This window comes from Oncorhynchus mykiss, chromosome 4, assembly GCF_057628025.1.
Source record: "Oncorhynchus mykiss isolate SJ-2025 chromosome 4, ASM5762802v1, whole genome shotgun sequence".
Taxonomy (NCBI): Eukaryota; Metazoa; Chordata; class Actinopteri; order Salmoniformes; family Salmonidae; genus Oncorhynchus; species Oncorhynchus mykiss.
Window position 1 is genome coordinate 7,352,435 of NC_143025.1, and position 25,547 is coordinate 7,377,981.

General features: G+C 41.9%; 1 protein-coding gene, 1 long non-coding RNA gene and 7 other non-coding genes across 11 annotated transcripts; all 9 read right to left on the bottom strand.

Moving 5' to 3' along the window:
- Positions 1-649: 649 nt before the first annotated feature.
- Positions 650-11,754, bottom strand: LOC110521193 (uncharacterized). Of its 2 annotated transcripts, none has more exons than XR_016495062.1 (4): positions 11,589-11,710; positions 10,979-11,060; positions 10,677-10,751; positions 650-1,886 (listed from the first exon to the last, which is right to left on the bottom strand). It is a non-coding gene; the product is annotated as an uncharacterized LOC110521193 (long non-coding RNA). The 2 variants fall into 2 exon arrangements; XR_016495061.1 differs by lacking the exon at positions 650-1,886 and adding an exon at positions 9,189-10,447 and having other exon boundaries at positions 11,589-11,754.
- Positions 1,967-2,055, bottom strand: LOC118945919 (small nucleolar RNA SNORD60). Its single transcript, XR_005041072.1, has one exon. It is a non-coding gene; the product is annotated as a small nucleolar RNA SNORD60 (small nucleolar RNA).
- LOC118945916 (small nucleolar RNA SNORD38) lies at positions 2,392-2,461 on the bottom strand. Its single transcript, XR_005041069.2, has one exon. It is a non-coding gene; the product is annotated as a small nucleolar RNA SNORD38 (small nucleolar RNA).
- LOC118945921 (small nucleolar RNA SNORD60) lies at positions 2,900-2,989 on the bottom strand. The gene has a single exon (XR_005041074.1). It is a non-coding gene; the product is annotated as a small nucleolar RNA SNORD60 (small nucleolar RNA).
- On the bottom strand, positions 3,296-3,365 carry LOC118945917 (small nucleolar RNA SNORD38). Its single transcript, XR_005041070.1, has one exon. It is a non-coding gene; the product is annotated as a small nucleolar RNA SNORD38 (small nucleolar RNA).
- On the bottom strand, positions 10,528-10,616 carry LOC118945920 (small nucleolar RNA SNORD60). Its single transcript, XR_005041073.1, has one exon. It is a non-coding gene; the product is annotated as a small nucleolar RNA SNORD60 (small nucleolar RNA).
- LOC118945922 (small nucleolar RNA SNORD60) lies at positions 10,847-10,935 on the bottom strand. Its single transcript, XR_005041075.1, has one exon. It is a non-coding gene; the product is annotated as a small nucleolar RNA SNORD60 (small nucleolar RNA).
- On the bottom strand, positions 11,203-11,272 carry LOC118945918 (small nucleolar RNA SNORD38). Its single transcript, XR_005041071.1, has one exon. It is a non-coding gene; the product is annotated as a small nucleolar RNA SNORD38 (small nucleolar RNA).
- A 1,884-nt stretch (positions 11,755-13,638) lies between the features above and the next one.
- On the bottom strand, positions 13,639-19,795 carry LOC110521194 (small VCP/p97-interacting protein). 2 transcript variants are annotated; one of them, XM_090231008.1, is made up of 5 exons: positions 19,725-19,795; positions 19,265-19,328; positions 18,687-18,737; positions 16,379-16,495; positions 13,639-15,357 (listed from the first exon to the last, which is right to left on the bottom strand). In XM_090231008.1, the coding sequence occupies exons 1-5, from the start codon at positions 19,745-19,747 to the stop codon at positions 15,343-15,345; spliced, it is 270 nt and encodes an 89-aa protein (XP_090087134.1). In that variant the 5' UTR covers positions 19,748-19,795; the 3' UTR covers positions 13,639-15,342. The 2 variants fall into 2 exon arrangements, with proteins under 2 accessions (XP_090087134.1, XP_090087135.1); XM_090231009.1 differs by lacking the exon at positions 19,725-19,795 and adding an exon at positions 19,580-19,718.
- Positions 19,796-25,547: the final 5,752 nt, after the last annotated feature.

Sequence of the window (25,547 nt, forward strand, 5' to 3'; positions counted from 1 at the left end):
TCAATCATTTATTGAAGTCACCTATCAAATGCTACATTACCATGTTAAGTCCTAAATATGAATTTCTTAGAAATTTGTCATTTAGCATACTTCTTAAAATAGCTAGGTGGGACATTATCACAGGCATAGAGAGAACATTTGTTCTCAAAGTAGACTCAGAGGTAGGAGGGGGGTGAAGAGGATTAAAGTGTGTGTATATTTATATACACACAAAAAAGTGGGGTTTGATGGTTTTAAAAGACGGACAGGGACTCGGTCCTGGCTTCAGGGGGAAGCTGGTTCCACCATTGGGGTGCTGGGACAGAGAAGAGCTTGGACTGGGGGAGCTGCCCGCCTGTCAGGCCAGGAGGTGGTGGAACAGTGCCCTCAGGTTGGTGTAGGGCTCCTGTTCTGTACCTAAGCAACAGGGTCAGACTTATTGTATCCTTTTGATAGCTTAACCAGACAACTTTTAAAGGCACGACCCCGAGACAAAATTGCTAGAGTCAGCTGGTGGACATGTCCACGGCGATACTTTAGTGACCCCTACTGGTAAGTCAGTACTGCCAATGGCAACCATTAGACAGCTTGCAGTGAGTGATCTGTCATAGTCACAGAACTGTGACCAAAACAGGAACTAGCAGCCAATCACATTCACAAACTACCAGAACACATTTGTAAAACCTTTATTGACTACCTTAACAGAACAAAAGACCCAAGGTCTTGACACAATATATACACGATACTGCTGCAGACTGTAGGGTCCAGATACAAGCAGGGTGTGGTTAACAGAAATGGCAAACAAAATAATAATTAAGTAATAAAACTACAGCCTACATAAATAAAACCACTCCTCTTATCATGTGCCAAAATCTTGAAAGTACCCATTAAATGCCAGTTGCGCTGCCCTGTTCTGGGCCAACTAATTTGCCTGTGTCCTTTGTGGCACTTCACTATATAACTGGACATTAGTACAGGGCCACAGTCCAAACCAAAAACTCTCACTTTATGCCCTTGGGGGAATAACGTCACCATCTTGGCAGGCGGTGCAAATTATTAGCCAAGCAAGGGAAGCTTGCAACGTAAGCCCCCCACAGCCCTCGTTTTAGTGGTCAATTTACAAGTGAACGTAAAAACAAAACACAAATAAGTTCTAAATTGTACAAATGCACATGACAGCATAAACATCTCAAAGTATTATTTGGTTAGCTTTTGGAAATTGTATTACTACATTTTATCTTCAGAAGTTCCAGCTAGACAGGCTAACGGTAGGCAACTAATTTGCTAAGATATTTAGACATGCAATCATAATTGACTGTAGCACATAACACCCACAAGCTGGTGGCTAAAAGACAGTCGCAGGACGAGCGATGGATTTCCAGGTAAGGGCGGCCATTTTAAAAACCCTTCCTTGCCCTGCAGGTGTATACTCATCAGGCAGCATTATAAGGTATCAGAGATGTCCACTTAATGAGGGCTGAAGGGGGTAGGGTGCATCTTAAGTGTTTGGACTGTAGCCCAGGTGTGCTAAAACTAGGGCCTAAACAAATTGATCATCAAGAAACCAGAGCAGCGTTACAGACAGCGCCCCCCCCCCCCCCCCAGCTGCTGTTAAATCATAAAATTTACCATATCAGTTTTACAATCCAGGGTTAAACCAGTCTAGTCTCTTGAATTTGGCCAATCTCCAGATTCACTACAATATTTAGCTCATGATTTGGCCCACATACAATGCTTAGTTTGATACATAGCACATCATTGGATAACACCAGCTGTGGGTAGTAACCACCCCTTCAACACGATGGAAGTCGGTCAGCAAGCACCCTACTGGTTCTGAAACGCAACACACCAGAGAAACCACAGGATGGGCAGCCATTGTGGTGGGAAGCCCCTCCCGTCTATGGAACCTGAAACAGAGGAACACTTGGTCAGCGTAGATCCAAAACATCACCTAGGCTACAGTAACACCTATACATAGTTAATATCAGAGCCTCAGAGTAGAGTTAGAATCAGAGGCTGTTACCAGCTCTCATACGAGGTGTCAGAAAAGTTATTTTAGTTTTGTCATCACTGGCTCACTGCTACTATACACCAACAATCACTAGAAGACAAAGTAGTGTCTGAGCAGTAAGAGGGGTTGTTTACCAGAGGGCTGATGGATCACTGCAGGTCACATGGTCTCAGATTGACCATCCAGACTGCAGCATTGAGAGTGGTGGGAGAAATCGGACCAATCATGTCAGTGATGCTAACTGTTGAGGGTCCAAAAATACAATTAGCACAGAAACATGAAATATATGTATATATTTTTTTAGCTAGACCAACACAATGAAAGATTAAGAGTGCTCCTATCAAGGGTCAGTATTTATGTTAGCCAGCCAACTAATTGGAGCATTTAAAAATAAACAGGTCTTTCTCAGAGTCACTAATATCAATCACCATCATTCAGTAGCAGAACTGGACAAAGTTATCTTCATAGAAAGACCAGCACAAACAGTCATAAAAGACACCAGAAACCTTAAGTACACACCACTGGCTCATTGCAACAAACCAACTACCACTGGCTCAAGAGTCGTAGTGTGCAAGTGGAGAGCCTGGTTTACCTGAGAGATGGGGTGGAGGGCGGTCCAACGCAGGTCACATGGTCTCAGACTGACAGACTCCTGGCAGGTTGAAGGTTTAAAAAAAACATTCAGTAGAATACCTCACCAGTAATACTGCAACAGTCACATTTATTTAACTAGGGAAGTCACTCAAGAATAAACGTCTATTTACAATGACCGCCTAACCTAGACGGGCCAATTGTGCACAGCCCTATGGGACTCAGGTTGTGATACAGCCTGGAATCGAACCAGGGCATGTAGTGACAGAGGCGGTGCCTTTCACTGCTGCACCACTTGGGAGCCCAATACTACAATCAGAGCCTCAGAGTGGAGTTAGAATCAGAGGCTGTTACCAGCTCTCATACGAGGTGTCAGAAAAGTTATTTTTAGTTTTGTCATCACTGGCTCTGCGTCTTAAACCTGACCAGGTGTTATTAACTCAGATTGATTAACAGTGGGAAATGAGACTCACCTGACGTGATGACAGCTTCACATCATGGACTTCGTACAGCCGCCTCTACAGGCCAGAACAGCTAGTCAGCCTGGTGGTGCCATCTGAACCCGTTACTGAAGAGACAAATGGTCGTTTAGTTAAACCTACATGAGTAAAGTGATTCAAGGTAATTAAGGCGTTGGCGCGATTCTATTATGGCCGGGCCGAGTAGCTAACTAGTTAACTAATAAGCGTTGTAAAAATAAAAAACAAACAGGTCTTTCTCAGAGTCACTAATATCGATCACCATCATTCAGTAGCAGAACTGGACAAAGTTATCTTCATAGAAAGACCCAATAGAGTTGTAAAAAAAATTGCGCATTAACGACCCACGTGGTGTTAGCTACTGTTAAGTAACGTTAGCTTAAAACATGTTAGCATGTCATTTACTTTTAAAACATTAGCTAGTTAAGGTAGCAACCTACCTAACTATGCTTATTCCACTATATTAATCCTCGAAATAAAACGGGAGAAAATCGCTAGCCAAGTTCATTCGTAACCCAAAATAGCTAAAGCAAACGAGGTGCAGCATAAATGAAGACCTAACTAGCTAGCTCTCAACAAGTCTGCAAATGATTACTCACCAAAGGGATCGAGTCATTTTATTGCGGATGCATGGTGTTCTCTGTGCGGCTGCCAAAGACAACTTAGTTTTATAATGATTGCCATAATTCTCCCCGGAGGATTTGTGACGTTTACCACGCCGTGTCTTTGGTAGTGAAAGACTGAATGAGCGAAGAGCAGGGTATTTATAAGGCTTTTTCCTGTCTGGGGTGGACCCCACCGGATAATCAACCAATTATTCGTCTGTAGTTCTGAGCTACAGAGGCTCCCGTAGATTACACAAGAATGGTCTGTACTTCAATGACTACAAATCCCAGGAACATTTTTTTATGGCGAGCAATTTCAAATACTGTTATCATCATGTCTAGTTCAGACGGTATTTACAGTGAAAAGTTTGTCCCTGACCATTTCTTATGCTTTATTGATGAAATAGTTACATTCCATTCAAATGGAAGTCAACAATTAAATAATTGTGAATTCCTACTAAAGTCTTACCTAAAGATATCCACTATAAACACATTGGGATCGATCCATTACTGACCGCAGCACTGCTGAAAACAAAGCACTGTAACCTGATAAGTGATCGTCACAGGATGTATTTTATGTTCCAAGATGGATGCAATGTAACGGATCCATTTTTACCAAAAACCCACAGAGATAACGTCTGTCCCTCAAAATGACAAGAGCACTTAACTGAGTGAAGTACAAACCAAGGCAAGCAAAAAAGTGAAATTTGAGAGAATTTGTGTCCAAAATTTGTGGGATCTTTTATTTCGGCTCATGAAACATGGGACCAACATTTTACATGTTGCGTTTACATTTTTGTTCATGTATACTTGACATAGCACAGTCCTGTATATAATATATCATATGGTCTACACATTCTACCACAATAAGTTATTATTCTTAAATCAACTTTGATTTGATTCTCCCAGTAGGCTCCACTCTGTCTCAGTAAACTCCATTAATAAGAAGGCAGGGAGAGTGGCTGGCTGCTGAGACTGACTGGCCAGTGGCAGTATCCAGTGTGATACTTAGCAGATACTTTCATCCTAAGTGATTTTTTATGGTACAGTGAGTGCATACAAAGGTATGTATATAGGATCCCGGTGGGTAATGAACCCACAACCTCACCACACGCTAATCCAACTAAGTCACAAAGGACCACCATGTGTAGGTTATATAAGGGCTGGTTTCCCAAACACAAATGAAGCCTAGTCCTGGACTGAAAAGCACTTTCAATGGAGATTCTCCAGGAGTAGGCTTAATCTGTGTCCGGGAAACCAGCCCTTAGTGTAACAGTGTAGGCCTAGGCTATATGGGTGTCGGGAACACTTGTCAAAACCAGTCATACCTCTTTCTGTCTCTTCTCAGCTGCCTCTGCTAGCTGACGTCTCCTCGTCTCCTGTGAATGAAGCAGAACATGATGTTGAGTGTTTCAATCATAGAATTACATAGCTACGGGATTTATAGGATATCTGTGGTTTCACTACCGGTCAAAAGTTTGGACACCTACTCATACATGGGTATTTCTTACTTTTTAAAAACTATTTTCTACATTGTAGAATAATAGTGAAGACATCAAAACTATAAAATAACACATATGGAATCATGTAGTAACCAAAAAACAGAGGCAGTAGGATGGTTTGTAATGCTTCGTGCTGGTAGAAAGCCATCTTTACTTCTTGCTGAAGTGGGGTGCGGCCATCTTTACTTCTTGCTGAAGTGGGGTGCGGCCATCTTTACTTCTTGCTGAAGTGGGGTGCGGCCATCTTTACTTGTAGCTGAGGTGCGGCCATCTTTACTTGTAGCTGAGGTGGGGTGCGGCCATCTTTACTTCTTGCTGCGGTGGGGTGCGGCCATCTTTACTTCTTGCTGAGGTGGGGTGCGGCCATCTTTACTTCTTGCTGAAGTGGGGTGCGGCCATCTTTACTTGTAGCTGAGGTGGGGTGCAGCCATCTTTACTTCTTGCTGCGGTGGTGTGCGGCCACCACTAGGTAGCTGTTTGAGGTGAGGTCCTTGGTGTTGGAGGACATGGGAGAGGTCTTCCCCTCCGCTCTGGAGATCTGGAGCATCCGACATGGGTCGTGTTTCAAAAGGTAACTCTCAAAGGTCTCCCAGCCTCCTCCCACACGCACCATCACATGCTTGTTGTGTAGCATCTAGGAGAAGAAGATTACATTATTGCCCATTCAGTGTTCCCAAATTAACATGTGTGTTCTGCTTTATCCCAGGCAAGGCGAATAACAAACATATGTACAAAACTGGGATAATCTTTAGCTGACAATATCATTTCATGGTGTAGTACAGGGATATTCAAATCAGATCCTGGAGGTCTAGAGTACTGCTGATTTTCTGTTCTACCTGATAATTAATAGCACCCACTTGGTGTCCCAGGTCTAAATCAGACCTGGATTAGAGGGGGAAGAATAAAAAATAACATTGGAACTGAGGTTTGAGGTTCAGATTTCTGCTGATTTTCTGTTCTACCTGATAATTAACCAGTTAAACGTAACAAAATGTATCGGGACAGCAGCAAATCAAATTTCTGTGAGAGATGAAGCCTTTAGAGAGACAGAGATTAGTTGCCTCAACAGCTTCCTGTTTTGGTCTAGCTGTCGACAAGGATACTGAGTGAGAAAGGAACTGCCCTGTTCCATTATTTCACTCAAGCTGCTGGTAAAAATGACAATTTCAGCAAATTGCTGCTGTTGCCATCTGCTGCATTCTGAAGGAGATTGGGCATCGATAGTAATGCATTTAAAACTCCTGATTATACTGCGTGATAGATTTTCCACTTTGCTCATCAATCAATCAGCTTAATGTACTGTCTCACTAATCATTCAGCTTAATGTACTGTCTCTACCTGCTCACCAGTCAATCAGCTTAATGTACTGTCGCTACCTTCTCAAGGCACAACAGAGGGTAGTCCGTACGGCCCAGTACATGCCTGCCATCCAGGACCTCTACACCATGCGGTGTCAGAGGAAGGCCCTAAAAATGGTCAAAGACCCCAGCCACCCCAGTCATAGACTGTTCTCTCTACTACCGCATGGCAAGTGGTACCGGAGCACCAAGTCCAAAAAGCTTCTTAACAGCTTCTACCCCCAAGCCATAAGACTCCTGAACAGGTAACCAAAGGTTACCCGGACTATTTGCATTGTGTGGACCCCCCCAACCCCTATTTTACGCTGCTGCGACTCTCTGTTTATCACAGATGCATAGTCACTTTAACTATACATTCATGTACGTACTACCTCAATTGGGCCGACCAACCATTGCTCCCGCAGTGGCTTACCGGACTATCTGCATTGTGGCCCATCCACCACCCCCTCTTTTACGCTACTGCTACTCTCTGTTCATCATATATGCATAGTCACTTTAACCATATCTACATGTACATACTACCTCAATCAGCCTGACTAACCGGTGTCTGTATGTAGCCTCGCTACTTTTATAGACGCCGCGTCTCACAGCGGTTGGAACAAAGGACAGATTTCCACCGGTCCAATGTCCACTGCTCGTGTTTCTTGGCCCAAGCAAGTCTCTTCTTCTTATTGGTGTCCTTTAGTAGTGGTTTTCTTTGCAGCAATTCGACCATGGAGGCCTGAAGCACGCAGTCTCCTCTGAACAGTTGATGTTGAGATGTCTGTTACTTGAACTCCGTGAAGCATTTATTTGGGCTGCAATTTCTGAGGCTGGTAACTCTAATGAACTTATCCTCTGCAGCAGAGGTAACTCTGGGTCTTCCTTTCCTGTGGCGGTCCTCATGTGAACCAGTTTCATCATAGCACTTGATAGTTTTTGCAACTGCACTTGAAGAAACTTTCAAAGTTCTTGAAATATTCCGTATTGAAGTAATGATGGACTGTAGTTTATCTTAGCTTATTTGAGCTTTTCTTGCCATAATATGGACTTTTACCAAATAGGGCTATGTTCTGTATACCCCCCTACGTTGTCACAACACAACTGATTGGCTCAAACGCATTAAGTAAAGAAATTCCACAAATGAACTTTTAACACACCTGTTAATTGAAATGCATTCCAGGTGACTACCTCATGAAGCTGGTTGAGAGAATGCCAAGAGTGTGCAAAGCATCAATGCAAAGGGTGGCTACTTTGAAGAATCTCAAATATAAAATATATTTTGATTTGTTTAACACTTTTTTGGTTACTACATGATTCCATGTGTGTTATTCCATAGTTTTGCTGTCTTCACAGCGTAGCCTAGTGGTTAGAGCACTAGTAACCAAAAGGTTGCAAGTTCAAATCTCCGAGCTGACAAGGTACAAATCTGTCGTTCTGCCCCACTGTTCCTAGGCCGTCACTGAAAATAAGAATTTGTTATTTACTGACTTGCCTAGTTAAAGGTAAAATAAAAACTCTACAATGTACAATAGTAAAAAAAAAATGAGGTTTCCAAACCTTGTATGAGTAGGTTTCCAAACTTTTGGCCGGTAGTGTAAATTAACATTCACACCTCATATCCAAATCTAAGCAACATTGATTTACACACATATTTAGATATAAAGTGTGAAAATGCTAATATAGGGTACAACACATAGGTCATAATACAGCCTTCTTTCACCTGGAGTGGCGTGACCCACGTACCGCTACGGATCCCACCCCAACGAGGATATAGTATACGTTTTCTGACTAGTATCGAGCTGCGGCTTGGTAGTATTGTTTTATGTAATGTATTCAGTGAATTTTATAATTCGATTTTTAAGCTTTTAGGTTTGTGTGAGTGCAAGTGGAAGGAATATTAACTCACCCTACTTGCTGTGAAATGCCAATGATATCCTCTTTCATGTTGCCTTTCCCTAAAGTCTTATCGCTCTGTCAAACAGTACACACTTTCAATTTCTTGTCCTAGGCTACTTGGCTAAAGTACTTACACCAGGCCAGCTAGTAAACATTAGCATGACAGATCTAGCTACACATTGAATTTCCATAGGCTCGGGCCACAATGTATGACTAGATCAAGGTCACCGTTATAAATCGTTGACCAGTACAGCAAATTAAGTAAAACCACAAATCCTGTCGCTTTGACCAAAGCGCTACACCGTAATGGTAATCAACTAAGTTAAATACTATAGTGCCATATTACAAGTCAAAATGTTAACAGCCATACATAAAAGGTGTAAACATTTCTCTGTAAGAAAAAAAAGAATTCCTACAATGCACCAGTTCTTTCCAGCTCTATTCTGTTTGAAGCGAAGACTAAAGGATTAGATTAATTTAGAACGTCGTCTTTGATCGGAATGTCATTAGGATTGATTCTTAGAACACATCCATTGTGTCAAGTCTATTTTAACCACTGACAAGTGTTCATGTAACATTCCCAGGCAAATCGCTAGAGGCGGCTGGCGAACAGACGAGTGTGTTACTTTTACATATCCCTATTGATAAATCAGTACTGCCAATGGCCACTATTACAGAGACAGCATGGATAGCAGTGATGGATCATACAGGCAGAGTTGCATTAGAACTATGAACCAACTAGAAACTAATCCAGTATCAATGTCATTCACACAAAGTACTAGAACAAATGTTATAAAACTTTATTGACATCATAAAAATATTACAACTGAACACCAGTCTCCACACTGGAGATCAACCATACTGTTGCCGACACCAGTTGTAGGGTACACTTAAATACGTATTTTCTTAAAGTAAGCAAGTCCCGTAAGAACAAATTCTTATTTACAATGACGGCCCACACAGGCCAAACCCGGACGACGCCCTAAGGGATTTCCGATCATGGCCGGTTGTGATACAGCCTAGATTCAAACCAGGGTGTCTGTAGTGAAGTGTTCAGCTCCTTAAGACAGGTGCGCCACTCAGGAGTTTATAGGTAGGGCAAGCAGAGGGAGGGGCGACGAGTACATTGTAACTGTAGGCTTTTGACAACTGGACTCCGTTGTCTACTTCCAGAGTCAGATGACCTCAATACCATTTATGTCTCTGCATCTAGTTTGAAATGAAGTGGCTAACTGGCACAATTGTAAGTCAGCGTTAGCAAAATGAAGATGTCTGTGGTATCTGCTAACGCTATAAGCAATAGCTGGCTACTTCCTTCAAACTGGATGCAGACCAAACGGATATCCATGAGGTCAGACTGGAGAAGTAAATAAAAGGCATAATTAAAAATAAAGACTGAAGTACCCCTTTAAGGGGCGGCAGTACTTCCAACTAATTTGCCTGTCCTTTGTGGCACTTTAAGATAGAACTGGGCAGTAATTCAGGCGTGATAAAACTAGCCCGTAGTAAATGTTTTGTGGATCGGAACGCAGCGCAGCGCTTTATCACAGACAGCCCTCCCCATCTTAGCTACTGTTACACCATCTCAGTTTAACAATCTAGGGACACCAAGAAATTGTCACAACTCGCTAAATTGCAACATTGATCATCATTATAGGTTATCAGAAGTGTCCACTTAATGAGGGCTGAAGGGGGTAGGGTGCATCTTAAGTGTTTGGACTGTAGCCCAGGTGTGCTAAAACTAAGGCCTAAACGAATTGATCATCAAGAAACCAGAGCAGCGTTACAGACAGACCTCACCACCCCAGCTACTGTTAAATCATTAAATGTACCATTTCAGTTTACAAACCAGGGTTAAACCAAACAGTCTAGTCTCTTGAATTTGGCCAATCTCCAGATTCACTACAAGATTTAGCTCATGATTTGGCCCACATACAATGCTTAGTTTGATACATAGCACATATATTGGATAACACTAGCTGTGGGCAGTAATCTCCCCTTGACATGTTGGGAGTATGTGGGAAGCCCCTCCCATCTATGGAACCTGAAACAGAGGAATACTTGGTCAGCGTAGATCCAAAACATCACCTAGGCTACAGTAACACCAATGCATAGTTAGTATCAGAGCCTCAGAGTGGAGTTAGAATCAGAGGCTGTTACCAGCTCTCATACGAGGTGTCAGAAAAGTTATTTTAGTTTTGTCATCACTGGCTCACTGCTACTATACACCAACAATCACTAGAAGACAAAGTAGTGTCTGAGCAGTTGTTTACCAGAGGGCTGAGGATCACTGCAGGTCACATGGTCTCAGATTGACCAACCAGACTGCAGCACTGAGCACCCAACTCCTGTTGGGAGAAAGGTTGAGAAAGATGAATACCTCACCAGTAATACCACTGAAAGTCACAGAATACCCTACTGTCACATAGATGGTAACTAACAAGAGCCTCAGAGTGGAGTTAGAATCAAAGGCTGTTACCAGCTCTCATACGAGGTGTCAGAAAAGTTATTTTAGTTTTGTCATCACTGGCTCTGCTCCTTAAACCTGACCATGTGTTATTATTTAGAGACTCACCTGACGACATGAAGCTGCCATCACATCACGGACTTCCTACAGCCGCCTCTGTAGACCGAAATTCACCCTCATTACAGATCCCCTGAAATACAACACCTGTTACTGACACGACAAATGGTAGTTTGAGACACTTAATTTATCATGCAGTTGTTAACTAAAGTTTTGTTAAGGACCGGGCCAACTAGCTAACTGGTTAACTAATACGAGTTATAAAAACCCAGGTCTTTCTCAGAGTCACTAATATCGATCACCATCATTCAGTAGCAGAACTGGACAAAGTTATCTTCATAGAAAGACCAAAGATAATAACTAAAACGTTGTGCTGTGTAGAAAAAAATGTTTTTACATTAGCGCACTATGGACCCACGTGGCACTAGCTATGGTAATGTTAATTAACGTTAAACCTTTTAACTTCGAAGTTTAGTTTATACCGGTTGGCATGTAATTTACTTTAAACATTAGCTAGTTAACATAGGTAACGTATTCTTCCACGAAATTATTGGAAGAGTCGTAAGCCAAAATAGCTAACGTTAGCCATCTTGTAGCAAACTATGTGCAGCGAAAATAAATGACAAAACTAGGCTCAACAAGTCTGCAAATGATTACTCACCAAAGGTAGCTTATCATTTTATGACGGATGTATTGTATTTTCTGTCCGGATGCCAAATATAACCTAGTTTTATAATGATAGCCATAATGCTTCCGACAGACGTCTTAACTCAGTGAAAGAGCGAACAAGGGAAGAGCAGACTATTTATAGGGCTGTTTTCCTGTCTGGCGCGTACGCCGGATATTCAGCCAATTATTCATCTGTAGTTCTGAGCTAGAGAGGCTCCCGTAGATCAGACAGAACGATCTGTACTACAAGGACTACAAATCCCACGAATATTTATTTTATGGCGAGCAACTTTAAAAACTGTCATCATCATGTCTAGCTCAAACCGTATGTACAGTGAAGGGTTTGTCCCTGACCATTTCTTAAGCTTTTTTTAAATTATTTTTTTACCAAAGAGGTGACTTCCATTCGAATGGAAGTCAACAATGAAATATGTTTTTAATGATAATGCTGAATTCCTACCTAACGATAACCATCATAAACACATTGGGATCCAGTACTGACCCATAGAGCTTATTAGCAGTACTGCTAAAAACGATTTATTTTATTTTATTTTATTTAACCTTTATTTAATCAGGTATGCTAGTTGAGAACAAGTTCTCATTTACAACTGCGACCTGGCCAAGATAAAGCAAAACAGTGCGACACAAACAACACAGAGTTACACGTGGGATAAACAAACATACAGTCAATAACACAATAGAAAAATAAAAAGTCTATATACAGTGTGTGTAAATGAGGTAAGATAAGGGAGTTAAGGCAGAAAATAGGCCATAGTGGCAAAGTAATTACAATATAGCAATTAAACACTGGAGTGATAGATGCACAGAAGATGAATGTGCAAGTAGAGATACTGGGGTGCAAAGGAGCAAAATAAATAACAGCATGGGGATGAGGTAGTTGGATGGGGTATGTACAGGTGCAGTGATCTGTGAGCTGCTCTGACAGCTGGTGCTTAAAGTTAGTGAGGGAGATATGAGTCTCCAGCTTCAGTGATTTTTGCAGTTCGTTGCAGTCATTGGTAGCAGAGAACTGGAAGGAAAGGACAGCCAAAGTAGGAATTGGCTTTGGGGGTGACCAGTGAAATATACCTGCTGGAGCGCGTGCTACGGGTGGGTGGTGCTATGGTGACCAGTGAGCTGAGATAAGGTCGGGGCTTTACCTAGCAAAGACTTGTAGATGACCTGGAGCCAGTGGGTTTGACGACGAGTATGAAGTGAGGGCCAGCCAACAAAAGCGTACAGGTCGCAGTGGTGGGCGGTATATGGGGCTTTGGTGACAGATGGCACTGTGATAGACTGCTGCCAATTTGTTGAGTAGAGTGTTGGAGGCTATTTTGTAAATGACATCGCTGAAGTCAAGGATCGGAAACAGGAAGCCAATTCTGGATTTAATGTTGGATTGGAGATGCTTAATGTGAGTCTGGAAGGAGAGTTTACAGTCTAACCAGACAACTAGGTATTTGTAGTTGTCCACATATTCTAAGTCAGAACCGTCCAGAGTAGTGATGCTGGACAGGCAGGTGCGGGCAGCGATCGGTTGAAGAGCATGCATTTAGTTTTACTTGCATTTAAGAGCAGTTGGAGGCCACGGAAGGAGAGTTGTATGGCATTGAAGCTCGCCTGGAGGTCAGTTAACACAGTGTCCAAATAAGGGCCAGAAGTATACAGAATGATGTTGTCTGCGTAGAGGTGGATCAGGGAATCACCCGCAGCAAGAGCGACATCATTGATGTATACAGAGAAGAGAGTCGGCCCGAGAATTGAACCCTGTGGCACCCCCATAGAGACTACTGCCAGAGGTCCGGACTACAGGCCCTCCGATTTGACACACTGAACTCTATCTGAGAAGTAGTTGGTGAACCAGGCGAGGCAGTCATTTGAGAAACAAAGGCTGTCGAGTCTGCCGATAAGAATGTGGTGATCAGGTTACAATGCACTGTCACCTGATAAGTGATCATCACAGGAAGTACATTATGTTCCAAGATGGATGCAATGTAACTGGTCCATTTTTTTTTTATACCAAAAACCCCACAGAGAGAAAGTGTCAACAAGAGTCTTTTATTTCTACAAAATTACATTGGCGTGACTTCATGCCCCTCAAAATGGCAAGAGCACTTGAAGCAGTAAGCGAACAGGGAGGAAAAGCACTTGAGTACAAAGCAAGGCAGGTAAAAAGTCAATACTTCATCAAGTACACACTAGCGACCTGCTAGTTCAGGCATGCTTCTTTCCTTCCATTTCATTGTGGTATCTCATTGTGGTCGACAGGTAAGGCCAGTAGGCAAAAAAAATCGACTCAAGTCCTATTTGTTACCATCGTACCGACAGAACGCATAAACAATATTACTGTTCATGCACAGGTTGAAATGGGGGGGGGGGGGGGGGGGGAACTCTAAATCTACGAGATACAGCCAACTACCTCATACAACACGTCAATCTGTCAACAATTTCAATAATACTTAAATAAAGCAGAGATCAAGATAAATATCCTTCGTACATTACAAACCGATACTAACGTGGAGCAAATAACTTCTATTGCACAGACAATAGGAAAATCAAACCTCAAAGTCAAATGTCAATTGAATAGTGTTGGTGAATGAACTCTAAAACGGCATTCAAATGTGGTTCATAAGTAGTTATATAAAAATGTAGCTAATTTTCCACACTGATATACAATAGAAAATGTTTTATGGATCATCTAGGCCTATGTTGAACATTAAGGACTTGGTAGCATATATATATATATATATATATATATATATATATATATATATATCATTTTTTTTTAGGAGAAATCTATCATATAAAACTGTCACAAGAATGAGAACATTCTTTAAAATGTTTTAAATGTTAGAAAAAATTTACAAAAGCAGTAAGCAAAATGGTATAAAATCTGCAAAGTTGAAATGGCAGAGAAAGAGAGAGAAATGTAGAGAGAGCAAGAGAAGAAGGGGTGAGAGAGAGAGAGCAAGAGAAGGGGTGAGAGAGAGGGTAAGAGAAGGGGCGAGAGAGAGGGTAAGAGAAGAGGTGAGAGAGAGAGCAAGAGAAGGGGTGAGAGAGAGCAAGAGAAGGGGTGAGAGAGAGGGCAATCGAAGGGGTGAGAGAGAGAGAGAGAAAGAGAACGGGTGAGAGAGAGGGCAAGAGAAGGGGTGAGAGAGAGAGCAAGAGAAGGGGTGAGAGAGAGAGCAAGAGAAGGGGTGAGAGAGAGAGCAAGAGAAGGGGTGAGAGAGAGAGAGAGAGCAAGAGAAGGAGAGAGAGAGAGAGAGAGAGAGCAAAGGAAGGGGAGAGAGAGAGCAAGAGAAGGGGTGAGAGAGAGGGCAAGAGGACTAGTAGATGGAGAGAGAGAGCGAAAGGGGGAAAGAGCAGAGAAAGTGAGTGGCAAGACGCCTGGTGCAGTTTATAGATGTACTGTGAGCGTGTATACTGTATGCTACTCATAGCTGTGTCATAGTCACCCTGTCCGTTCCAAAGATCCAGATCTCTTGTACATCTTGGCATTAGGGCAGGCATGTACTGCGGTGCACACGGCCAACATCGAGCAGCAGAGCCTTTCTTTATACCAAGGCGAAGCATGGCAAACTATCCTACTGCCTCTGAAAAAGCTTGTATTTAAAATAAAACATTTTTAGAAGGACAGACAGCCAAAAAGGCATTTTCAAGTCAACTGGTACCAATACTCTTCATGTTGTTGACTGAACCTCAGTGTAGATTGAGACTTTCATACATCTCTCCATGTCTGTCGATCTTTAGCCCACCTGCCACTACAGACAGAAGGGGGGAAAAAAAAGTGAATTTTGTTATTGAATAGGAATGACCACAGCAATTAACAGTATATTGCCTGTATGAAGTTCCTATTTTGTAGACATAAATATATATGTAAAATATTGTGAGAAAACATTTCTACGGCTCCAACTGAGCATCAACCAGCAGTTACAATGCATCTCCAGACATCACCTAATCTGTGTCCTAGATGAAAGGACCCACCTTCAGCCCTCCTCCTCCTCCCCCTCCAGACATCACCTAATCTGTGTCCTAGATGAAAGGACCCACCTTCAGCCCTCCTCCTCCTCCCCCTCCAGACATCACCTAATCTGTGTTCTAGATGAAAGGACCCACCTTCAGCCCTCCTCCTCCAGACATCACCTAATCTGTGTCCTAGATGAAAGGACCCATCTTCAGCCCTCCTCCTCCAGACATCACCTAATCTGTGTCTCAGATGAAAGGACCCACCTTCAGCCCTCCTCCTCCCCCTCCAGACATCACCTAATCTGTGTCCTAGATGAAAGGACCCACCTTCAGCCCTCCTCCTCCCCCTCCAGACATCACCTAATCTGTGTTCTAGATGAAAGGACCCACCTTCAGCCCTCCTCCTCCCCCTCCAGACATCACCTAATCTGTGTCCTAGATGAAAGGACCCACCTTCAGCCCTCCTCCAGACATCACCTAATCTGTGTCCTAGATGAAAGGACCCACCTTCAGCCCTCCTCCTCCTCCAGACATCACCTAATCTGTGTCCTAGATGAAAGGACCCACCTTCAGCCCTCCTCCTCCTCCAGACATCACCTAATCTGTGTCCTAGATGAAAGGACCCACCTTCAGCCCTCCTCCCTCTCCAGACATCACCTAATCTATGTTCTACATTAAAGGACCCACCTTCAGCCCCCATCGTCTCCCTCCAGACATCACCTAATCTGTGTTCTAGATGAAAGGACCCACCTTCAGCCCTCCTCCCCCTCCCCCTCCAGACATCACCTAATCTGTGTCCTAGATGAAAGAACCCACCTTCAGCCCTCCTCCCCCTCCAGACGGAGACGTGGTCATCTCTTGTTTGTTCATCTCCTCCTGTTTCTTTTTCTTTCTCTCAACTGCTTCTGGGTTTTTGACACCCCTGTAGGTTGTCTAAGAGGAGATGGGGAAGTCAGAATGGCAGCTGGCTAAAGACATTGGTTGCCTCTCAAATGGAAGGGTTGCAAAAATAATGCTGAGCTGGTGGTGGTGTGTGGGAGAAGGGGGTGGGTGGTATTGTGGGGGGGGAGACAGGTGTGGGGGAGGTGGTGGTGTGTGGGGGGAGAAGGGGGGTGGGTGGTGGTGTGTTGGGGAGACGAGGGTGGGTGGAGGTGTGTGGGGGGGAGACAGGGTGTGGGTGGTGTGTGGGGGGGAGACGGGGGGGTGGTGGTGGTGGTGTGTGGGGGGGAGATGGGGTGGGTGGTAGTGTGTGGGGAGGAGAAGGGGGTGGGTGGTGGGGGGGAGACAGGGGGTGGGTGGTGGTGTATGGGGGCGAGACAGGGGGTGGGTGGTGGTGTGTGGGGGCGAGACAGGGGGTGGGTGGTGGTGTTGGGGGGGGAGAAGGGAGAAGGGGGGTGGGAGGGAGGGAGAAGGGGGTGGGTGGTATATATGTGGGGAGGGGTGGAAGATGCCAGAGAATCCAAGAGATGAGCTCAGACATTCTCCTCATACTCACCCGGGTGCTTTAAATAGGCCGATATGTTTTATTTGTTGGAAACAATTGGCTTTGACTGAAGAATTTGTGTCACAGTAAAAAAATACCCACCAGTCTAAACAGTGATTGATGAGACTTTAGTAGCCTTGCAACAAGGATACAAACGACAAAGATTGGATTTCTCGGTTAAAGTCTCTAGTTATATAAGCTACCCTTTTCACACGATATAGCCGAATCGAGCCGAGCTGCTCACACAGCACATCCATCGTAGCTGCTGGAACTGTGCTGGAAAAAGATTGGAGTCAGCACAGTAGGGTTTGGGTCAGAACAATAGTGTGAAAACTATTTAAAGGATAGGTCCACTGGGTTTACCTTCTCTCTGCCTTCTCACAATTCACTTTATTACTTGTAAATAAGCCATACTTGACGTGTATTTTTTTTAGTTCATTTAACCTTTAACTAGGCAAGTCAGTTAAGAACTAATTCTTACTTTACAATGACGGCCTAACCCCCCCCACCCGGCCAAACCCTCCCCTAACCCAGACGACGCTGGGCCAATTGTGCGCCACACTATGGGACTCCCGATCACGGCCGGTTGTGATACAGCCCAGAATCGAACCAGGGTCTGTAGTGACACCTCTAGCACTTGAACATAAATATAAACGCAACATGTAAAGCGTTGTGTCCCATGTTTCATGTATACTTGACATAGCACAGTCCTAATGTATATAATATATCATATTGTATATAATATATCATATTGTCTATAATATTGTACATAATATATAATATTGTCTATAATATATCCTATTGTCTATAATATATCATATTGTACATAATATATCATATTGTCTATAATATATCATATTGTCTATAATATATCATATTGTCTATAATATATCATATTGTCTATAATATATCATATTGTCTATAATATATCCTATTGTCTATAATATATCATATTGTCTATAATATATCATATTGTCTATAATATATCATATTGTCTATAATATATCCTATTATATATAATATATCCTATTGTCTACACATTCTACCACAATAAGTTATTATTCTTATTGCCATGATACTCCTTTTACATCGCTTGTTCTATTTTTGATTTGACGTTTGATTATTGTTGATCTCTGTACTGCACTGTTGAGGAGAGCTTGCAGCTAGGCATTTCACTGTACCGTTTACACCTGCTGTATCCTGTGTATGTGACAAATCAACGGTAGGCTCCACTCTGTCTCAGTAAACTCCATTAATAAGAAGGCAGGGAGAGTGGCTGGCTGCTGAGACTGACTGGCCAGTGGCAGTATCCAGTGTGATACTTAGCAGATACTTTCATCCTAAGTGATTTTTTATGGTACAGTGAGTGCATACAAAGGTATGTGTATAGGATCCCGGTGGGTAATGAACCCACAACCTCACCACATGCTAATCCAACTAAGTCACAAAGGACCACCATGTGTAGGTTATATAGGGCTGGTTTCCCAAACACAAATGAAGCCTAGTCCTGGACTGAAAAGCACTTTCAATGGAGATTCTCCAGGACTAGGCTTAATCTGTGTCCGGGAAACCAGCCCTTAGTGTAACAGTGTAGGCCTAGGCTATATGGGTGTCGTGAACACTTGTCAAAACCAGTCATACCTCTTTCTGTCTCTTCTCAGCTGCCTCTGCTAGCTGACGTCTCCTCGTCTCCTGTGAATGAAGCAGAACATGATGTTGAGTGTTTCAATCATAGAATTACATAGATAAGGGATTTATAGGATATCTGTGGTTTCAAACTATTGGAAGAGGGTAATGAGCATTACAGTTATCATTCATATAACTTCCATAACACGGGGAGAGACGTTGTCAAAAATAATATATCTTAGCAGAATAATGTAACCAAGTTGACATGAACAAACACATCTGGGACCAGGTTATGTTTGGTAACAGGAATGACAAGGAGGGGCACACTGGCACAAACAGACTGGTACCCAGGCTATAACCAGATAGGGGCGGGTCTGAAACTTGGGAGCTAGTCTGGTAAGGTAAACATGGAAGAATAAAAATGTGTAGATACCTCGCTAGCTATGTTTACTGTCAATAACCAACACTCTGGCACACCTAGATAGCACTAGTTAGGTTGATCGAAGGACAGAAAATGGGTACACCCAGAGTAGCTAGCTAATGAACATGTAATAATTAACAAGGATAGTTTGTAGTTTTGCTAGTTAACTTACTGGGTCTGGTGTCGGTACCACGTCGTCTCCAGCTCCACCAAGGCACGGCAAGCACATCCCCATACTTGAGCAAGGCAATCAATTTGTTAGTATCCGTTTTGAATGTTTGCTCGCTAGTTGACTAGAATAAAAAATAAAATAAAAAAACTCAACTACAACTAGCAAAATTGCCTAGCTTCTTTTATGCATATCGACGAAGCTAACTAACTAGCCATTCCCGCTTGTGCTAAATCTACGAGCTTACTACTAGCTACTATAACTAAGCAGTTGCTAACTAGTTGTATTGCTAACTAACTACTATTTATCCAAAATAACCTTTTGTTGAAACGACGCGTCATTTGGAGAGAAAAAAAAACGTTCAATTTGAAAGACAGCGGAGAAAAAAAGATGACCTAATTCTGTAAACACAGAATATGGGCTATGTTCCAGGACATACAAGAACTGGGCCCATGACTCTCACCTTTGCGTTTGCGTTGCACCCATAGAAAACGTTGTGATCTGAAACAACCCCCCTTAGTCCGGTCAGGCGTGAGAGAAACTGTGGTGCACACGACTGCCATCGTGTGGTGAGGAGTGGACGTTACCCAAATGTGACAGGTCGCACCTTTGCAGCGCTTGTGAGATCTGTTCATGTGCGCAGCTATACTGTAAAACATAAATGAAAATATACCTGGAACGCAACCATTTCCATTGGGGCTGGTGTGCAGCAAATCAATTCAAAACGAATGGAATAGTATTGGTTTCATTATCATAGCCAACAAACTACCCCATTTTATATGTTTTTATCATAGGAAACTCTTTAATTTGTAAACCAATTAAATGATGTAGTCCTAGTTTCAAACCATGACCATGTTCTCCATAATGGGACCTAATGTTGCTCATGAAATGGCATTCCCTTGCAACATTATTTGGGAGCTAGAGAGGATGTACCATATAATTAGGAATTATAATAATTATAATACGATCTCACCGAGTGCTGTTCATGTAAAGTGTTAACTTCAAATCAATAAAAATTGAGAAAAAAACAAGTATAATTTGTTGAACTACTGTACATGTTCTTTACAATAGTATATCCTGGAAAATATAACATCATGACATTAACAGCTTAATGTGTGTAATTCATTGACATATAGATGCAATCTAGATATATGTTTCCGACTCTTGTATAATGTCGCGAAATAGTCCATAAAAATTATATTATTTGCATTATATGCTCACTTTTTGGTCATCTTGGATCAGCGTATCCCTGCTTGAGTAGCATTTTCTACACAGAGTTCACCATTCTCTCAATCAATATAATCAATAGACGTTTTATTATAGCATACTGTGAGAACCATAACCAATCGCATTTCAAACCCCACCCATGAATACGGCTAAACTTAACATGTCAAAAGCCCGTGCGCTAGTCAGTGTGTCTGTTGGAAGAGAAGACAGTGGTCCGACTCCGCTTCAAGGAAGCATATTTCATTTCATGTTTATTCGTTAGATTAATAGTATTGTTGCATCCGAGGCACGCGGGATAACGGGAATCGCGCAATGGAAGTTCACGTTCAGTTTCATTCAGTGGATCCCGGACTGGAACTTTCCTCCGCGGGGAATGGTAGGGCTAACACCAACTCCACTTTAAATAGTTTCTGTGCGGATTCATTTCCCAAGGGTTTATCTTTTGTTTATATTAGCATTTGAGATTATATTTTAGATAAAGCATAATTGCTTTTCTGACATGGTCTAAGCCTAGGTTTTTATAATAGAAAAAAAAAAACTCTCAAAACAGAAGCGACTCTCAATAGAATCAACACGTTTCTATCTCAATCATAAATGAAAGGTTCACTTTACAGTCGCTATAATGTCGATGCACGTCAGTTATTCCTGAGGCGAAACTGCGCCTCAGGAATAGATTTGGGATTTTACGCACTAAGTTAATTAATATAAATGTGAAAATATATTTCCAATATTGAAAAAAAAAAAAGATTTGCACATCATTTTTTAGGGGGGACCATAAAAACACTAATGACGAAATTGTCTACATATATTCATAATATTTCTCTCCCTGAGAGACATTCATTAAATGCATTAATTTGCATAGCCTATCAAACAATGTAACACAGGTTACTAAAATTATATTCATATGAATAACTTTATTGATAAAACTTCCAGTAGCCTACACACTGAGTGTACAAAACAATAGGGACACCTGCGCTTTCCATCACATAGACTGACCAGGTGAATCCAGGTGAAAACTATGACCCTTTAATGATTTAACTTAAATTAATCCACTTCAATCAGTGTAGATGAAGGGAAGAGACAGGTTGAAGAAGGATTTTTAAGCCTTGAGACAATTGAGACACATACAATTGTGTATGTGTGCCATTCAGAGGGTGAATGGGCAAGACAAAATATTTCAGTGCCTTTGAACGGGGTATGGTAGTAGGTGCCAGATGCACCGGTTTGAGTCAAGAACTGAAACCCTCCTGGGTATTTCATGCTCAATAGTTTCCTGTGTGTATCAGTAATGGTTCACCACCCAAAGGACATTCAGCCAACTTGACACAACTGTGGGAAGCATTGGAGTCAACATGGGCCAGCATCCCTGTGGAACGCTTTTGACACCTTGTAGAGTCCCATGCCCCGACGAATTGAGGCTGTTCTGAGGGCAAGAAGGCAGGGGACGGACGGACTGACTAATAACAATAGTAACACTAATAATCAATAATCATGTTTATTCAACATAATAATCAAGAATAGGTTACTTCCAGAACCAGTTTGACTTTGCTGTTGACTCTGTTGCACCATGGACACTAAAGTCATTATAACTAGCCAACTTTTCTTGTCTGGTTAGCCTAATGTTTTTTTACAGAGTTGGTGGTGGTTATGTCCCATATTGAAAACAGTGGAATTGTGTTATCGTAATTCATCAGTAGGTCAGTGCTTTTGTTAATTCAGGTCTTCATGTGTTAGCTACAGTGTTTTTGTTAATTCAGGTCTTCATGTGTTAGCTACAGTGCTTTTTGTTAATTCAGGTCTTCATGTGTTAGCTACAGTGGTTTTGTTAATTCAGGTCTTCATGTGTTAGCTACAGTGTTTTTGTTAATTCAGGTCTTCATGTGTTAGCTACAGTGTTTTTGTTAATTCAGGTCTTCATGTGTTAGCTACAGTGTTTTTGTTAATTCAGGTCTTCATGTGTTAGCTACAGTGTTTTTGTTAATTCAGGTCTTCATGTGTTAGCTACAGTGTTTTTGTTAATTCAGGTGTTAATTTGTTTGCTACAGTGCTTTCTTCATTCGGGTCTTGAGAAAGGCCTCTGTGCTGAAACGTCCAAATGAAACCGTCTCAACTATATCCCCTCCTTATTTTGTCTATAGTATGTAACTATAGGGGATATTTTTACTGTGTGGCACTGATCTTTATAATGTCATTTTTTTATTATAAACCGGGTAAAAACATATGATACTTTGTTTGATTTGGTTTTGTCTGTTTAGTAGGCATTTCTTAAAATGTTCACACACTCAAACTTAACACAGTTTGAAGCTATACAGTTTGTTTCCCCTCAGTCTGGTGTGGTTGTTTGAAAACAATAACATAAATCAATCAAATTAATTAATAAACCAACTTTTAAATCAGCAGTTGTCACAAACACACACAACAACCTAATTATGAAATTGTACCGAATTATTGGCAAAACATCAGATGTGATTGGTCACACCATTAATTGGGCAGAAGATCAGAATGGTTTAAGTGCAGCCATTAAGTCTCTTAAAGTCAAGAGGTCTGTTGTTTTGTTTTAATATATAATGTTCCAGGAAGTCAGAGAGAAGTACCTGCAGTGCTCACCAATCGATCAGATTAATGTATCGTCTGTCTATCTACATATTGATAGTGTTTGGGCTAATGTACTGTCTCTACCTGCTCACCAGTTAATCAGCTTAATGTACTGTCTCTACCTGCTCACCAGTCAATCAGCTTAATGTACTGTCTCTACCTGCTCACCAGTCAATCAGCTTAATGTACTGTCTCTACCTGCTCACCAGTCAATCAGCTTAATGTACTGTCTCTACCTGCTGATCAATCAATCAGCCTAATGTACTGTCTCTACCTGCTCACCAATCAATCAGCTTAATGTACTGTCTCTACCTGCTCACCAGTCAATCAGCTTAATGTACTGTCTCTACCTGCTCACCAGTCAATCAGCTTAATGTACTGTCTCTACCTGCTCACCAATCAATCAGCTTAATGTACTGTCTCTACCTGCTCACCAGTCAATCAGCTTAATGTACTGTCTCTACCTGCTCACCAATCAATCAGCCTAATGTACTGTCTCTACCTGCTCACCAGTCAATCAGCTTAATGTACTGTCTCACTAATCATTCAGCTTAATGTACTGTCTCTACCTGCTCACCAGTCAATCAGCTTAATGTACTGTCTCACTAATCATTCAGCTTAATGTACTGTCTCTACCTGCTCACCAGTCAATCAGCTTAATGTACTGTCTCACTAATCATTCAGCTTAATGTACTGTCTCTACCTGCTCACCAGTCAATCAGCTTAATGTACTGTCTCACTAATCATTCAGCTTAATGTACTGTCTCTACCTGCTCACCAGTCAATCAGCTTAATGTACTGTCTCACTAATCATTCAGCTTAATGTACTGTCTCTACCTGCTCACCAGTCAATCAGCTTAATGTACTGCCTCTACCTGCTCACCAGTCAATCAGCTTAATGTACTGTCTCTACCTGCTCACCAGTCAATCAGCTTAATGTACTGTCTCTACTCTCTCTCATCCGCATAGCAGTGAAAGTTAACATTATGTTTCCGAATGACATCACCTGTCACGTTTTCCACCGAAGTCGGTTCCTCCCCTTGTTCGGGCGGCGATTGGCGCTCAGCGTCACCGGTCTTCTAGCCATCGTCGATCCACTTTTCATTTTCCATTTGTTTTGTCTTGTTTTCCTACACATCTGGTTCTCATTTCTCTCATTACGTGTTGTGTATTTAACCCTCGTTTCCCACCATGTCTTTGTGTGGAATTGTTTGTTGTAAGTGCTTATGTAACCGATGTGAAATGGCTAGCTAGTTAGCGGTGGTGCACACTAATAGCGTTTCAATCGGTGACGTCACTCGCCCTGAGACCTTGAAGTAGAGGTTCCCCTTGCTCTGCAAGGGCTGCGGCTTTTGTGGAGCGATGGGTAATGATGTTTCGTGGGTGTCAGTTGTTGATGTGCTCAGAGGGTCCCTGGTTTGAGCCCGCGTCGGGGCGAGGGGATAGAAGTTATACTGTTACACTTGTGCACATGTTTACTGGTGTGTGTCGGGTTTTGTACCCATGTTGGTTTATTCTTTATGCCGTTGGTTTTGAAATTAAAACTGCTCCGGCTATTACCTACGCTCTCCTGCATCTGACTTCCCTGCCGCCAGTTACGCACCCCATTACATCAACAAGAGTTAAAATACATAGTGAAAACAATAGTGGTCCTAAAACGGAACCTTGAGAAACGTCGACATTTACAGTTGATTTTTTTTGGAGGACAAACCATCCACAGAGACAAACTGATATCTTTCCGACAGATAAGATCTAAACCAGGCCAGAATTTGTCCGTGTAGACCAATTTGGGTTTTACTTTAGGGTTCCAGTTCCTTCTATTTTAAATATGTATTATTATGTATTATTATATTATTATTATTATTTAAATAATGATCCGTTCTTCTAATTGCGTCTCTTATCAATTTATAAACACTATCAATAGAAAGTCGAATACTAATTATTTTACAACATTCCCTTTCTTGAATGGTGGAGTGTATTTGTTGTTGTTTTCCTTTATCAATTGTTGTATTCTATTGTTTTCCTGTTTTTTTATTACAATCTCTACCATGGATAGTATTGGGTGTTCCATTATTACAATCTCTACCATGGATAGTATTGGGTGTTCCATTATTACAATCTCTACCATGGATAGTATTGGATGTTGCATTATTACAATCTCTACCATGGATAGTATTGGGTGTTCCATTATTACAATCTCTACCATGGATAGTATTGGATGTTCCACTATTACAATCTCTACCATGGATAGTATTGGGTGTTCCACTATTACAATCTCTACCATGGATAGTATTGGGTGTTCCACTATTACAATCTCTACCATGGATAGTATTGGGTGTTCCATTATTACAATCTCTACCATGGATAGTATTGGATGTTGCATTATTACAATCTCTACCATGGATAGTATTGGGTGTTCCATTATTACAGTCTCTACCATGGATAGTATTGGGTGTTCCACTAT

Bases quoted from the DNA above. Each gene is read 5' to 3' on its own strand.
- LOC110521194 (XM_090231008.1), bottom strand. From the start codon at position 19,747: ATGGGTGCAACGCAAACGCAAAG. The intron at 18,738-19,264 runs GTAAGTTAACTA...CTTCATTCACAG, and splicing joins TGGTACCGACACCAGACCCA to GAGACGAGGAGACGTCAGCT. The intron at 16,496-18,686 runs GTATGACTGGTT...ATCTCCTCTTAG, and splicing joins CTGAGAAGAGACAGAAAGAG to ACAACCTACAGGGGTGTCAA.